The sequence below is a fragment of the Paroedura picta genome, chromosome 3 (assembly GCF_049243985.1).
Source record: "Paroedura picta isolate Pp20150507F chromosome 3, Ppicta_v3.0, whole genome shotgun sequence".
NCBI lineage: Eukaryota > Metazoa > Chordata > Lepidosauria > Squamata > Gekkonidae > Paroedura > Paroedura picta.
Window position 1 is genome coordinate 143,186,125 of NC_135371.1, and position 17,630 is coordinate 143,203,754.

General features: G+C 41.9%; 1 protein-coding gene across 5 annotated transcripts in view; it reads right to left on the minus strand.

The window, feature by feature from the left end:
* Positions 1-1,209: 1,209 nt before the first annotated feature.
* Positions 1,210-17,630, minus strand: part of KCNJ16 (potassium inwardly rectifying channel subfamily J member 16) — a 63,407-nt gene continuing 46,986 nt past the window's right edge. For all 5 annotated transcript variants that reach the window (XM_077328346.1, XM_077328343.1, XM_077328345.1 and 2 more), the window contains one exon: positions 1,210-3,702. In XM_077328346.1, the coding sequence (XP_077184461.1) occupies positions 2,373-3,635 (1,263 nt within the window). In that variant the 5' untranslated portion in view covers positions 3,636-3,702 and the 3' untranslated portion in view covers positions 1,210-2,372. The remainder of the gene's footprint in view (positions 3,703-17,630) is intronic.

The window sequence follows — 17,630 nt, forward strand, 5'->3', positions numbered from 1 at the left end:
TCGCTCCCAGCATTAGGCTCTTCTCCAGGGAGTCCTTCCTTCTCATGAGGTGGCCAAAGTATTTGAGTTTCATCTTCAGGATCTGGCCTTCTAAAGAGCAGTCAGGGTTGATCTCCTCTAGGACTGACCGGTTTGTTCGCCTTGCAGTCCAAGGGACTCGCAAGAGTCTTCTCCAGCACCAGAGTTCAAAAGCCTCAATTCTTTGACGCTCGGCCTTCCTTATGGTCCAACTTTCACAGCCATACATTGCAACTGGGAATACCATAGCCTTGACTAAACGCACTTTTGTTGGCAGGGTGATGTCTCTGCTTTTTAGGATGCTGTCTAGATTTGCCATAGCTTTCCTCCCCAGGAGCAAGCGTCTTTTAATTTCTTTGCTGCAGTCCCCATCTGCAGTGATCTTGGAGCCCAGGAAAATAAAATCTGTCACTATCTCCATTTCTTCCCCTTCTATTTGCCAGGAATTGAGAGGGCCGGATGCCATGATCTTTGTTTTCTTGATGTTGAGTTTCAAGCCAACTTTTGCACTCTCCTCCTTCACCCGCATCAACAGGCTCTTTAGTTCCTCTTCACTTTCTGCCATTAGAGTGGTATCATCTGCATATCTGAGGTTGTTGATATTTCTCCCTGCAATCTTGATCCCAATTTGTGACTCCTCTAATCCCGCATTTCTCATGATGTGCTCTGCATACAAGTTAAATAGGCAAGGCGACAGTATACAGCCTTGCCGAACTCCTTTCTCAATTTTGAACCAGTCAGTGATTCCATGTTCAGTTCTCACTGTTGCTTCTTGACCTGCATATAAATTTCTCAAGAGACAAATAAGATGCTCTGGTATTCCCATCTCTTTAAGAACTTGCCACAATTTGTTGTGCTCCACACAATCAAAGGCTTTAGCATAGTCAATGAAGCAGAAGTAGACGTTCTTCTGGTACTCCCTAGCTTTCTCCATGATCCAGCGTATGTTGGCAATTTGATCTCTAGTTCCTCTGCCTCTTCGAAATCCTGCCTGTACTTCTGGAAGTTCTCGGTCCACATATTGCTGGAGCCTAGCTTGTAGGATTTTGAGCATAACTTTGCTAGCATGAGAAATTAGCACAGGGGATACCTTTACCTTTACCTTTAAGCAGTAATCAAATCACTAATCAAAACAAAGTACAAGCAAGTAGTGCATGGAATAACTTTGGCAAAGTCAGGAGCCTTTAAAAATGTTGTGGAAATAACATTTATTGAATTATTTAGGATGAATGAAACATATTTGCAAAAGAAAGTGATTAATCTGATTTTTTAAAATCAATCCAGCATACAGAAGTCCAACTGAAAAAAGGGATGTGTGTGAACGAACTTTGGATGTAGAAGCACTCAAAGAAGTTATGCTGAAAAGCACCAATCTATTACTTTGAAATGCGTTTGGTACCCATTTAATTATCTACATTTGGATATGTGCTTGCATGAAAAGTGTCAAGGCACAACCAATTTATGGCAACCCCATAGGATTTTCAAGGCAAGTAAATGAGCAGAGGTTTTTGTTTTGTTTTGGCCATTGCCTTCATCTGCAAAGTCTTCCTTGGTGGAACCAAGCAAGTATTGACCCTACATAGCTTTTGAGTTCTGATGAGATCAGGCTGTACTATACCATTCCACAGCCTTGGATATAGGCCATTTAAATTGTTCCAAAACACACTTCCATGTTGCTCTATCTAAATTATACACTTAAATAGGAATGGGTAAGTTTAAACAAGTTTAGTGGCTAGGAGACTTTGACATTCCTACCAAATAAGACATTCTCCAGTGATGCATCTTATGATTATTGTTTTACAAATGTTATTGATATTCAAAAATTGTATGACGTCCCAGGGATAACCTTGAAAGGGATGAGCAATATTAAAATGCCTGTACCAAATGAGTGCCAGTTATGGCCAACCTGAACATGACAGCATTCTTGTGTCAGCAGCAAAGAGTCAGCTGCCATTTTAAAGTAACCTAAAGATTCATGAGAACCTGATCCTTCAATAAAGGCAGAGGTACTTTTGTTCCCCTACCCCAGCTCATACCTTTGCAAAAGCTGAAACAGCCATAGGAAGAGGGGCCATTTTGGCACTTTAAAAGGAATTAGGTAGAGGATATGAGTGCCTCACCCCACCGCTCTGCATGCAGCATCTTAAAATCAAATGGCAGTGGTGGCCCCATGGCAGACGCAAAGATGCCATCACATCTAGTCTTGCCCTTAGAGTGAAGTCCAGATGAAGCAGATGAATCTGTAGTTCATTTTGTCATTTGAGGATCAGGACTTTAAGTACCTAGTTAAAACATCTCCTTTTGAAAACTGCTGCAGCATGGTCAAAACTAGCAGCAGCCATTTCAATTGACCTCTAGATCTGAGATTCCATTGAAATTCTGCTTAAAGTCACAAGGGCTTTTTCATAAGGTAGCTCTGTTTCATTAGCTTGCTTAGGTATTTGGAGTGAACCTTCAGAAATCTCACAATGGGTGATGAGAGCATCAGCACTACGTGACCTGACTCCTAAAGAGGATGTTCCAGGTTCTCCATTGTTTGCTTTTTCAAAAGTTGTATATTCTTGTTCCTTCCCATCTAAGTGCTTGGCACTGCAATAGGGAGCATAAACCTCAGTGGTTTCTTCAAACTGGAGGCAGTTGACTTTGTAGTATTTTTTCTTCAGCTGCAAAACATCATTAAATCTGTGCCCCCAAAGTATTTCTCGAGGTACATATGAACTCCTTGACTGATGCGATGTTCCAGTTGAATCTCCGGTGTAGACAAATGTAACCAGGATCTCAAAGTTGTCTTTAGCCAGAGTTTTCCTGTCCAGATCATACAATGGACTTTCTTCATTAATTTCATGTACAATTGTTACTGGTGTAGCAACAATGATCTGGTCATTTAATAGTTTCAAATCCTTGTACTCCATTGTCATCCTTCCCACACTATCTTTCACATATCGCAAGACCTGGGCTCTCACTGTGCCTTCTACCATATGATTCGGTCTGAAATCACCCACTCGCCACATCAAGCATAGTTTGCCATCTCTTAAGCCTATGGTGGCGTAATAGCTGAAGCGGATGGTCTGAGCTCGCTTTCGGGCAGTGGCCATTTTTGCCAAGGCAGCTCCAATGATGAATGTGTCAATGATGCACCCTAGCACTGACTGTAGGATAACTGTTAGAATGGCTGAAGAACATTCTTCAGTGACACAACGTGATCCGTAGCCAATGGTTGTCTGGGTTTCTAGGGAGAATAAGAAGGCCCCTGTGAAACTGCGGACATTATCAACACAAGGGTTTGTTTCATCATCCGGTGATAAGTCTCCATGCTGGAGGGCAATCAGCCAAAACACTAAACCAAAGAACAACCAGGAAAGGATGTAGGACAATGAGAAAATCACAAACATATGGCGCCATTGGATGTCCACTAATGTGGTAAAAATATCAGTCACGTAGCTCTCCCACTCCCCAAATATGTGTTTGAAGTACACATTGCAGCTTCCATCTTTCTGGAGAAATCGTTTTTGCATTCTTTTTATCTCTGCTGAAATGTTCTCTTGGAAGCTCTGTGAGTGACTGAGTTTACTTCCTTCCATGTTTACCAGCCTGTAGTCGTCGCTGGATTCAGCCATGCTTCTGGAGTTGGGATGGTGTAATTAATTCAGGAGACACAAATTTCTCTCTCTCTTAATTTATAACCTGTGGAAAACACCAAAGGGAATAATGTTCATATTCTGGATTGTATAGCAGACTAGTTTAAACATAAGACACAAATACTATATATGATATTTTAATCCTACTTTTTTTCAAAGAGCTTAGATAGAATGCATTCTTCTCTTGGTCCTTTCTCATATGTAAGATTGGCTCAAGGTCACCCAGGGAGCTTCAGAGATTAATTAATGAGTTGAACCCTGGTAACTCCAATTCTAGTCTAAAACTCTGACCACAGGCTCTCTAACATTTTATCCTCTTGTATTTCCCAAGTTATTTTGTTACAATATTAAGGACTTTCCAGAAACTAAGTTCAATTAAATAGCACTCTACTTCTGAGTACACCCGTTTAGGATTGGTTCCTTTTTGGGCTTCTGTTGGAAACTGGTTTTAAGTGATTTATTTGCTATGCTGTCTTTAAACAGTCACAGGATCACAATTCAATGGTAGTATGCATATAGATTAAGGTGACAAGATTTTAACATTGGTAAAGCGGGACACCATTGACTGGGGGGGGCTGTTGATTAAAAATTTGGTCTACATGGAACAATAAAATTTTTCATAGAACGCAAAAATAGTATTGTAATATATATAATTTCAACATACGTACAATTTGCCAGGTGCCCCCAGATGTCCCTCCAAAAGTGGGACAATCTGGTCACCTTAATATAGATGTTTCTACATAGCCTTCACAATTCCTATTAAAGATCTTTGACATGAGGGCTAGAAACCTTGTTTATGTTGAACTTTCTGGTGTGAATGGATCCAGTATTGTTTTCAACATGACAAGTTACATTTGATCAGTCACTATATTCTTTCTGCTTCTCAAGAGTGAATCACTATTTTTCTTTTTGTCCTTCTCCCCTTCTGTCATTAATATGATATTTGTTAATATTTTGGGCCTGGACTTGAGCTTCGGACCTCTGAGTATTGATTACTTTTCAGCTATCCAGTTCTGCTTATCAATCTTGCAAATTCTGGGGTATGCAAGATCCATGATCAAACATTTATATACATTTACGCATTTATGGACATTCCACCATGACTATCCTAAACTCCACTCCCACCATTCATGGATTTGTGACTCATAGTTTCACTTATCTGTGGCCTGTAATTTGATTATGTGACATGGTTTCCAGACAATGTTTTACTCCCACTGTGCCAACAACATAATAATAATTATACCATTAAATTTTTCAGTACCCCCCCTCCAAATTGGGAGGCAGCAGAGTCCTGCCTCCTAATATTTGCCAGTTTCACAGGTTACTTATTTATTTACAAAATGTACATGCCATATCTCCAGGAAAGTTTACAGAATAAAATGTAATAAAGACCCAAACAATAAACTAAAAGTTATTAGTAAAAATCCAGATGTAAAAGAAAACCTCAACCAGAGCAAACAAACATAGATTATTGAGCAGTTTAGGGAAGTTTTCATACTAAGAACATATTTTAAAAATCGACGCCTTAACTAACAGAAACATTTTGGCTTGGTTTCTATAAGAGAGCAGCATGGGTGCCAGCTGAACCTCAAGTGGAAAGATATTCCACAAGTGAGGTGCCAATGATGGAAAAACCTGGTCTTTGGTTACCACCTCCTTTCCTCTGAAGGCAAGGGGTACTGAGTGCTGGGCTTGTGAGGCAAACTAAGACCAGATCCACCATAAATGGTGAGGGCTTATAGCCACTTCTAGTCTTTTAAAATAAGGCTATAAGAACACCAAAATAACCAGGAACTACATGTGACTTACAAGCATTGACATTGCATCCCAATGCAATACCATGTTTGTAAGCAACAACAGAAAGGGCCCCTACCATCTGTAGCATGGTGAAACCTTGTTACCCTGGCTTCCGTGCAGGAGCACAAATTCTGGGTGGATGAGGTACAATGGCCAAAATGTTCCTCCATGCCAGTGGCAGCCCAGTGCACTGGCCTGAGTGCAGAAAACGCCCATGATTTACAAAGGCAGAGATTCTGAAATATGCCAGGCTGGAAAGGGAAACAGCCTTTTTAAAAATGGCAAGATTCCCCATAAAGCTGACACTTGAGAAGACTTAAAATCTGTTTTTTGGTCATGTACAAGCATGGGAAGGAAAAAAGCACCAGTCTGCAAACAATTCACTATAACTACACCATATCAAAGTTCCTATTTGCCTTAGCATAATTGCTAATCCATCTTTACTAACAATAGCTTTGTTATCAATGCTAATGAAAAAAAAATGAAGGAAATTTCTTTGATTCAGTCTACATGTTACATGTAACACATAGAAGTTCTGAAATACCTGCTATATAGCTAGGGCCATTCCGCACAACTTAAACGTAGCTGAAGTCTTACCTTTGTAAATACTATTAATTTAATGTTCTGCATGATGTCATAAACAAACCGCAAAACTCCCGCAAAACTCCAGCAACAATCAGAATTTTATAGCGCTTAGGGGAAAATCCAAAAAAGTGGATTTCCCCCGAAAAAACTGCTACACTTCTGAGCACAAGCCGCAACACATCAGCGAAAGACATGTGCATTCTCAAAATAGTGGTAGAAACAATGTCCCTCCCTTGCTCTCGCCCCCGAGCTTCCAGAGATGCGATCGCCATTTTCCCCCTTAAACCGGCAAAAGCAGCGAATACATGAGGCTTCTTCATCTGAAGTCCCTCCATGAGCAATTCAGAAGTGCTTAACAGTAAAACAAAGCTACCATCTGCAATTGTCTTTAAAGTTTCCAAGCACAATACAGCCCCCTGTTCAACACTGCCCATAATTTCAGCCAGAAATTGCACCCATTTGGGGGGGGGGTTACTTGAAGAGCATGTAAGCGATTAAGCGCCAGCTCCTACGACAATGAAAAAGGTCTTTCTGAGACATTGAATGAACAAATATTCATTGCTACTGGTGTTTTCAGGTTTTTATAGGGAAAGAAGCTTTTTGGGAGCATGAACACAAGAGTTCATTGGCTGTTCTGTTTGATTGACAGCCAGGGGTGGGAAGAAGCACAGAAAAATATCTCCTCCTTTGTTGTGATTCCGGCAAGACCGGAAACTTTTGGGGAATTAATAGTCCGATACTGGGGGCCTTTACGCACGGGGATCTTTGTTGCAAATTGTTTGCGGAATGAAAAATCGCCATTTAAAATAGTGGAATTCGTCGTTATGCATACCTGCCTTTGTAGTGGAATCAGTTGCGTTTTTTAGCGTTTCCCACAGGCTTCCGGTCACGGCAGAAATCGCTAGAAAAGAAGCGCTATTGCCAAGCTCGTCCCGCCCCTGGCCGTCAAGCAGCCAATGGGCAGCCGTTAGCATGCTCCCAAACAGCCCCTTTCCCTTTAAGAAAGGTTTTTTAAAAAAAAAAACAGACCCATAGCAACGAATCTAGGTAGATTCGTTGCAACGGAGAGACCCATCCAGCTGCCTAATGTGAGCTGTCGTTTGATCGTATGATCATTGGCACGCTGCCTCGAGTGATAAAAAAAAAATCCCCCCCCCTCTCACGGGCCCGATTTTCGACTGAATTAATGTGTAAAAAATAAAGGGACTTTATTTCAGCAAACGGGCTTTTATGTGGTTTGTGCTTAGTGACTAAAGGTAAAGGACTGAAGCCAGGGAAGCCTCTAAACAGAAAGAGGCTCGCTGATGCGTTTATCCCCGCTCGCTTGGAGAAAAAAAAATGGCGATCGCTTCGCCGGAAGTTTGGAGGACAGGCTCAGGAGGAGGGACTTTGAAGAACCCGCAACAATGGTAACGCACAGGTCTTTAGCGCTAGTGTTGCAGATTGGTTGCAGGAGTGTATCGCTATCCGGAGGGTGAATCCACTTTTTGGGATTTCCCTGAAAGCGCTACAACGAAGCGCTTTTTGCGGATTGGTTTCAGGAGTGTTGCAGATTGTGTACGACGTCGTGCGTTATGGCAAATCAATAGCGTTACCAATTGGCAACCACTGTGCGATTTTGAAGCCGTGCAAAAAGCCCCTGGGACTTCAATATTCCGGTAGAATTGAAGGTGTGCGAAATGACGAAATTCCACTATTGCGTTTCTGCATACTGCAAACATTTAGCAACACTGGTCCTTGTGCAGAATGGCCCCTATTGTTTTCCTGCAGCTAAAACAAGTAATTGGGGGGGGGGAGCACATGGAGAGTTTCAGCAAAAGTGGATTGGGCCATCAGAAATATGTGGCAAATAATACAGAAACTCACTCCACAACCTGAGGAAACCAGCCAGGTCTACAAGTAATTGAAGTAAAGGATGGCCAAGTTTCTGAAATATACTATTTCAGCCTGCATGCATATATATGTGTGTGGGGGGGAGGGAATTCCATTTTCAATGTTCTCATATGTTATAAATTGCCTACAGTCAAAAATGCAGCTAGAACCTAACGAGAAGCAATCCCCTTAGGACTAGTTGTGTTTGTGGGTGGTGGTGAGAAATAAGGAAGACTTTCCAAAGTGATATTAACTGTAATAAGAAGTTGCATAATCTGTTTTACCAGTTAAGTGGTGTACCATATCATTCTCTTCAGGAGTAGACTAAGCCTATGAGATGGACAGTTCCTAGTGGTAAAGTCCCAGCGTGAACCAACACCTATATGGCTACCATTGTTTTCTTTACATTACGATAACACAGTATGCAGAGTAGTCTTACATGCCTAATTACTTCCATTGAGTGGCAATTTTAAGAAGAGTATGCTGGAAATGAGTTCCATTGAATAAAACAGGAGTTAGAAGTTGACCTGCTTAGGATGATTCCTTAACACAGTGAGCTGCAAGTGCTGGTGAACCCTAGCAGTTTGTGTTTTGTTTTTTCCCCCTCAGAGTGAAGGATCTGTGAAGGATCTGTCACATGGTGTGTAGTACAAAATGTTAGGCGATGCTCTAAGATCAACATTCTTCAGTCACTCAAAAACACTTTCCCAAAAACACTTAAAAGCCTAACATACTTTCCTTTTCTTTTTTTGGGACAAGAATGATTGTGACATATGGTGTTGTATCCTCAGAATGTGGCCTTCATTAAAAAACATAACATTCATGCTTCCAAAAATACTTCTTGGAACACAGCTTTTGGAAATATCTGTATGCTTTGCTGTAACTATGGCTTTAGACGCCCCTTGCAGTTTCACCCCATGAACTGACATTTTTAATAAGCTGTCTTTCAAAAACAAATAGCAATTGGAAACAGCTGTAATGTTTTAAGAAACTCCACAATGGGAGGTGTGAAAAGGAAGTTTGCTGTAACCAAAGGCCAATGATCCCCCATTAAAAACATACTTGGGTTATACTTGTTTATTTTTTTCTCTTGTTGAATAGATCAAACAAGAGTTCATGTAAGAACTACAAATAAAAGTCATGTGGGTATGAGCAACTACTAAAACGAAGAAATGTCTTACAAGGGAGGAGGCCCTGGGACAGGAAAGTTAATAATATGGAAATGAGACCTTAGAATAAATATTTATAATGGAGGGGGGCTGATGAGAATGAGCAAACCTAAGTTGTGAACTAATGTTTCCCCCTCCACCAAATTCTAAATGCACTGCTGGAGTCCCCAGCCAGCATGGCTTAAGTAACCCTATGTAAATAACCCTGCATCATTGCCGCACAGAGCCTGCCCAAAACATCTCTGCACTTGACTGGGTCATTCTCCCAGATAATGTAGGGCTGGTCAGTGCAGTCACCTAAGGCTCCCACCATTCACCCAAGCCTCCTGTCAACCCCCCCAAGCCCATGCCTGCAAAACAATCATTTTGAAGGTAAGTCTCAGCCGTGTTACTGACTGGCATATAGTGTGACTCTTCTAGATTGCCCAGGCATGACCCATCAGTACCAGCCTTTCTGCTCTTGGACTGTTAAGCAGGGTATTCTGTTCTCTACTCTTCCAGCTCCAGCTTCTAGTTCCAACAAGTAATTTCAGGACTACTGAGCTGGAAAACATGACTTTCTGTCTCTAGATTCCCTAAGGCTGTCCATGTATCCAGTCTGCCTGAGCTGTTTATAAACTGAGGCAGCCTTCCCAACTTCAGAAATGCTCATATTCATGTGAAAACAAGAAGCACATGTGTACTGTTAACAATTCCAATGTGCAAGGTGTTGTTTATGTGGTCTATTTCAGACCAGGAACAGAGATCTTAGCACTAGCATCGGGATACATAATTGCCATTGGCTGGCACACAGGATCCAGCCTACTATTGGTTGTTGTAATGGCTCAGTTGGGGGGTTCCGCTTAGGGCCAGTCGCAGGCTTCGGCAGGAACCTCTAAACTGTATATAAGTTCGGGTGTTAGGCTGTTGAATTCAGTTCAGATGTGTGCGCTGATGTTTTGGTGCACAAGCAACCTCGTGCCTTATTGCAGGGGTAGTCAACCTGTGGTCCTCCAGATGTTCATGGACTACAATTCCCATGAGCCCCTGCCAGCAACCACTGGCAGGGGCCCATGGGAATTGTAGTCCATGAACATCTGGAGGACCACAGGTTGACTACCCCTGCCTTATTGAACCCACCATTCAATACAAGGCTTCTAAGAGCATGGAAATTGGAGGTGACAGTGAACAGTGCATTGGGAAACATATTGTTAAGGCATACAGACTCACTGGTGGGACCACATATGTTTCCTTTGCTTTTTGAATCTGGTTTCAGAGCTCTGTAGGGTGCCTTCTGAGAAGGAAGCTACAAATAATGATAATGGATTCTTGGAGAAGATCATGAGATGGATGAGGGTCAAATATACAGAAGGCCCATCCAAAAAAGACTGAGGTGAGTGATAAAGCCAATCAGGTAACAAGTTAATCAGGTAATGGGGAATTGCTTGTATCCTGGAAGAAAAACAAAACAGAACAGAAGTCTCAGGTGCTGCTGGACCTGGGTTTATGGCTCAGATCTCTTTCCATGGCATGTAGTACCTTTTAGCAGCTTTGAATGATACCCCGCTATGACTATACATGTTTTAATTTCATAGAACACAACAACTAATTTGGATGAATTTCTATAACCAGAAGGACTGTTTCCGGAGTTAATTATTTTATTTACTTCATTTAAAAATGTATGTTCTGCCTTTCAGCCTAGTCTGGACAACCTATAGCAGCTAACAATTTTAAAACAAAATATTATAAAAACAAATAATAAAATCAATTAAAACTAAAACCATACCCATATAAAAACAATAAGCAGCAATTAAAACATAGAAAAAGTATGTTATATTTCAGAGAGAATGATGGACAAAACAGAAATATGTCTTTACTCAGTGGCAGAAGAAAATGATAGAAACAGGCAGGTGAATACCCTTTGGTGCCATGACCAAGAAGACCATTTGATTGTACTGAATTGTTTCTCTGCATAAACATAATACATGAACTCGGCCAAGAAGTATTTATTCTTTGTCAATATCAATTTAATACTTGCAATGTCTATTTTACTTGTATTTGGTGATGCCAGAACCCTATAGTAGCGATCCCCAACCTGTGGGCCGCGGACCACATGTGGTCCTTCGACTAATTGGAGGAGGGCCTCGAAAGACGCCTTCTCCCCACCCCCCCCCCGGCCCTTTACTTCATCCCCCCAGCCCTTTATAACACACTTCATTGTTGTGGCGTGTCTGTATCTTATTTTGAAGGGATGTTTAAACATTACCATAGCGATCAGAGAGCATTAGGGCAGTGGTTGAGAGTAGAGGAGTAAACTACCCCCCCCCACTGGGCCTCATAAAAGGCGTTGAGTGGTCCCCGGTGAGTGGTCCCCAGCATTGAGTGGCCCCCGGTGATAAAAAGGTTGGGGACCACTGCCCTATAGGACTGAGAAGAGCCTTAAGAGCATTAAATTCCTACTGTCAATTGAATAGCCTGGCAATTAACCATGATAAGACCAAGATCATGGTATGTCGTAAGTGACCTAAATCTCACATCTGGAGACTAAATGGCACCCTAATAGAACAAGTCAAACATTACAAATATCTTGGTGTTATTTTCCATGCAACCTATTCAAGATCTGCCCATATTAATAACATCTCTTTAAATGCACAGAAAAGTGCAGGTGCAAATAAAAAATTCTTCTGGCAGAAAGAAGGCCGCTACATTCCAGCAGCAATTAACATCTTCAAGGCTAAGGCTCTTGCTCAGCTAACATATGGGGCTTCAATTAGTATAACGGGCAGATTGGGCAGTCTAGAAAAGGTCCAGTCTAAATTTCTGAGGGCAATTCTGCCTATACCAAACAACATCTCAAATGTAGCAGTTAGGATTGAGACAGGTATGGTCAACGTTCAGTCCAGGCTTTGGATAGCTACCTTTACATTCTGGCTAAAACTACTTTTCCAGCAGCAAGGTCTTGCAAGTCTAATAGTGATAGACACATTTGCCGCACCTTGGCAAATTGCACTCACTAAAAAGTTGTGCTACTATGGTCTCTCATATCAATTGTTTTTGTCTATGGATTATGACAAGGCTATAGATCTTGTTAAGACAAGAGTGATAGAAGTAGAGAGGCAACATGATCTCAACAATATTCAGGACCCACTCTTTAGGAAAGATCTCCTAAACAGAAACACCCAGATGCAATATCTAAGAAAAGTGGTAAATCCTGAGCACAGGAGATCCTTTACCCTCCTTCGTCACAATGCCCTGCTCTCTGCTTACTTGAGTGGGAAATTTGATGGACTCCCTCTCAAGGATCGACTCTGTATCTGCAATGAGGGTCAAGTAGAGAACACAGAACACACCTAATTTGAGTGCCAGTTGTATAATCATATTCGTCCAGGTGCATTAGTGCCACTGCTTATAGAATGCCCTCATGACCTGAGAAAGTATCGCCTGCAAATATTGCTATCAGATACAGATAATTTGTTAAATAGCAAAGTAACAAAATTTGCATGAATTAGGAAAGACTGGGTCACTCATGTATAGCCATAATAGGTCCACATAACTTCTTATGTTTTTTGGTTAGTAGATATATCGCACGTCTCTTAATCTTGTCTTTAGTTTTATATTTTAACAGCTTTATTAGTTTTATTGCTTTTATGGCTCATTTTATCCTTGTAAAATAGTCAATGACAGTTGATGCTTCTAAATGATGGCTTTTATGGTGGAGAAGTTTTAAGTTGTATCACTGATGCATTTTTAACCTTTTAATGTATTACCTTCCCTTTTACAAACTGCTATTGTATAGCAGTGCTTCTAAAATTTTGGTCTAAAGGACCGTAAATAAAAATGATGATGGTGATGTCACTACAAAGATGTGTTTTTCAGGAGACAAGCAATTGCCCATTGCCTGATTGGTTTTTGAAAAGGTTCCCCATAATGTTCTGATGGGTAACATTATGATGGGTAAAGTGGAGGACTGATGAGTGATGGGCTTCTTACATTGTGGGAAATCAGTTGATGTTGTTTCCCTGGCTTTCCGTAAGGATTTTGACAAGGTTCCCATGATGTTCTGATAGGAAAACTGAAGGACTGCCAACTAGGTTAGGTGGTAGGGTTAGAAAACTGATTAAATCAAAAAGAAAATAACCTGAGACATTTGAAAGTGTGGGGAGGGATCCCTTTAAACTCTTCCCAAACATCCAGTGTTTATGAATGATTATTATTAAGTACTGTGATAAATCTGAATATGTTGGTTTATGTTTGCCTACTTATAAACACTGTTGTACAACTGACATTGCATAAGTTAAATATTAATAAAAATAAGTATCACTACTATCAGGCAGAAAAACACATGTTCTTAATTCCAGATCAGCCAGAATGATATGGATTTAGAAAAACACATTGCAGATTGATTACCTAAAAATTCTTGACAGACGCTTATGTGCTCCCTTGTTGCTCTGTATAACCTCTCTTAACAACAAGGGCCTTTACGCACGGGGATCTTTGTTGCAAATTGTTTGCGGAATGAAAAATCGCCATTTAAAATAGTGGAATTCGTCGTTATGCATACCTGCCTTTGTAGTGGAATCAGTTGCGTTTTTTAGCGTTTCCCACAGGCTTCCGGTCTTGGCAGAAATCGCTAGAAAGGAAGCGCTATTGCCAAGCTCGTCCCGCCCCTGGCCGTCAAGCAGCCAATGGGCAGCCGTTAGCATGCTCCCAAACAGCCCCTTTCCCTTTAAGAAAGTTTTTTTTAAAAAAAAAGCAGACCCATAGCAACGAATCTAGGTAGATTCGTTGCAACGGAGAGACCCATCCAGCTGCCTAATGTGAGCTGTCGTTTGATTGTATGATCGTTGGCACGCTGCCTCGAGTGATAACCCCCCCCCTCTCACAGGCCCGATTTTCGGCTGAATTAATGTGTAAAAAATAAAGGGACTTTATTTCAGCAAACGGGCTTGTATGTGGTTTGTGCTTAGTGACTAAAGGTGAAGGACTGAAGCCAGGGAAGCCTCTTAACAGAAAGAGGCTCGCTGGTGCGTTTATCCCCGCTCGCTCGGAGAAAAAAAAATGGCGATCGCTTTGCCGGAAGTTTGGAGGACAGGCTCGGGAGGAGGGACTTTGAAGAACCCGCAACAATGGTAACGCACAGGTCTTTAGCGCTAGTGTTGCAGATTGGTTGCAGGAGTGTATCGCTATCCGGAGGGTGAATCCACTTTTCTGGATTCCCCTAAAAGCGCTACAACGAAGCGCTTTTTGCTGATTGGTTTCAGGAGTGTTGCAGATTGTCTGCGACGTCGTGCGTTAAGGCAAATTAGTAGCGTTTTCAATTAGCAACCATTGTGCTATTTTGAAGCCGTGCGAAATGGCCCCAAGGTTTGTCTTCAGGCTTAATCTTAATTTTACTTTCTGCAAATACGCTTTCCCCTTCTCCATGCTGATTCATAATCTTGGGCCCATTCCACACAAGGACCAATGTTGCCAATTGGTTCCTGAAAGCAGAAACGCTATTTTTAATTGTGCAATTCGGCGTTATGCGTACCTGCCTTTGTAGTGGAATCCAGTAGCGTTTCAATCATTTCCCACAGGTTTCCAGCCTCGCAAAAATCATTATACAAGAAGCAATTTTTTTTCTGTGCTTTGTCCCGCCCATGGCCGTCAATCAAACAAACAGCCAATGGGTGGCTGTTATCATGCTCCTGAAAATCTCCTTTCCCTTTAAGAACAGGGTTTTTTTTAAAAAAAAAAAGAAAAACACATGTTGCAACGAATATGCCTTGATTCCTTGATTCCTCCTAACGTAGAGACCCATCTAGCTGGCAGCTGGCGTGTGAGCTGGCGATTCATCATTACCACGCTCCCCCGAGTGAAAAGAAAAATCCCCCCCCCTGCACGGGCGCAATTTTCAGCTGAAAATAAAGGGAACTTGCAAACGGGGCTGTGTTGTGCTTGGTGACTTAGGGGAGCTTTAAAGCAGTTCTGTGGAGGGACTGTAGCCGGAGAAGCCTCACGGGGTGAATGAAGGCTCGCTGGTTCATTGCTTTCTGCTCGCTCTGAGAAAAACAAATGGCGATCGCTTTGCTGGAAGTTCGGAGGAGAGGGCCAGGGGGAGGGACTTGGCTGGAACCACAACAATGGGAACGCACAGGTCTTTTTTGCTACTGTTGCAGATTGTTTGCAAGAGTGTAGCGCTTTTCGGAGGGTGAATCCATTTTTCTGGATGTCCCTTTAAGTGCTACAACGAATTGCTTTTTGCGGGACTGTTTCAGGTGTGTGGCAGATTGTGTGCGACATCGTGCATAACTGCAAATTAGTAGCGTTTACAATTTGGAAGCCTTTGGCAACATTGAAGTCATGCGGAATGGACCTTGCTATAGAAATATTATGGCATTTTAGTTACTATATAATCTTGCTATAGACGCAGGTGCTCATATCTTAGAAGGAGAAGCGTTGGTTTTTATACCCACTTTTCACTACTCAAAGGAGTCTCAAAGCAGCTTACAATTGCCTTCCCTTCCTTTTCTTGGAAAAGACATCCTGTGAGGTAGGTGAGGCTGAGAGAACTCTGACAGAACTGCTCTGTGAGAACAACTCTAACAGGACTATGACTAGCCCAAGGTTACCCAGCTGCCTGCATGTGGAGGAGTGGAGAATCAAACCCAGCCCTCCAGATTAGAAGCTGGTTCTAACTGCCAGTGTGGTATAGTAATTAAGAGCAGACTGCCATTTGGAAGACCTTGGTTTGAATCCCCACTCATTCATTAGAAGCTTACTGTTGACCTTGTAAAGGTTTCACAGAATTAATATGTTATCGTTGTTTCCGTTAGTTGCAAAGTCGTGTCCGACCCATCGAAAACCCATGGACAATGATCCTCCAGGCCTTCCTGTCCATTACCATACCCTGGAATGGTCCATTTAAGCTCACACTGACTGCTTCAGTGACTTCAGCCAGCCACCCCATTCTCTGTCGTCCCCTTCTTCTTTTGCCCTCAATTGCTCCCAGTGATTAATTAATTAATATAAATTCACTAGCTTCAAAGCCCGTTCCTAAGAACGTGCCTTGAAAGGACCCCCTCCCCTGGCCAGGCCGTTTAAGGTGGCTTTGGGCTACAGCTCGCAGCCAGATCAATTGGGACGGGCAGGGGCTGGCAACTTGTTAGCAGGGCTGGAACAGAGCTCCTTATCAGGCAGTCAGCAGACCCATCCTAGCAGGCCGGGAGGCCCTTGTTAGCAAGGCCAGCTAGGAGGCCAAGAGGCCCTCGTTAGCAAGCCCTCCACCATGACCCTTTGCCCAGGGCCCTCTCCCCTTACCTGCTGCTGGCCCCAGGCACTGAGGCGTCTGAGAGCAAAGAGGCTAGAGTCTAGGGACGGAGGGCGGGAGCTACAGGGTCAGGGCCAATCAGGACAAAGATGGCTATTGTAACTTGGACAGCCAGACATGTCCCACCCCCTAGGCTGTTTCAGAAATACATAGAGGAGCAACAATGGATAAGGATTAAATATAAATTCAAAATATTAAAATATTTGTAAATGTACATTCTGGAAATAAAAGCTAGTGGAATGTGGAGGGTTTATTCCTTGGCTTTATTATCAGATGCAAATATGATATTGAATTAGACCCTTAGATTTATTAAAGTCAGTACCATTTATTAAGACTGCCAGAGGGTCTCCAGAACCTAGATAATGCTATTTCACATCATCTATTACTTTGATCTAAGTGGAGATGCCATCAACTGAACTTGGGACCTTCATGCAAAACAGATGCTCCAGCACTGAGTCACAATCGCATGCCTCCAGTTGCAGTCAATGCTATGTAAAGCTTTAAATCAGAGTACTGGTTCAGCTGTATTGTCTGTCCATTTTGACTGCCATTGGTTCTCCAGGGTCTCAGATAGAGAAAAGCCTTCACCAACGTCTTGTGAATCTATTATGGTAAATGCTAGAGATTGATCTTTCACTCTGTATCACTGAGCTATCATTTCTCCTATAATGATGTCATTGTTTTATATATAAAGATGTCAACAACATAAAATAGGAAATTTGTGGGGGCCTGGGGTTAGAAAATTTGGTTGCTCCTGAATTCTATACTTTGCCCTCCCCACTCAGTTTTAAGAAGAATTCAAGAACAATATTTTAAGCCTGTCCATAATAATATGCCTGGAATGAGTTGGGAAAGGGGGGATTCTACTTGGATTCCAAGAGTGATGCCTTAATATGGCAATAGAAAAGTGTTTATTAAACATTCGAAAAGCAGACATAAATAGCATGAAGCAAAAGATTTTAATGCAAAATGCCATGCAATTATGCTGTCATTCATAATGGAACAGCACACAGTGACATTTAATTCATCTAACTGAAACCAGATCCTATTCTTTAAAAAAAGAAGAAAAGGGCACTGGAAGTTGATGGGAAGAGCTATTGAATCTAGTTCCTCAAATCCAGATAGAAATCCTGCTCTCTCCTGAAGTCGTGTCCTACATTAGAAGGAGCACGAAAATGTAGATTTGCCTGTCACAGACTCCTTGACAATAGCATGGTATTAATGCTTTTCCATTCCCATCCCAAGTTTGCAGAACATGAATAT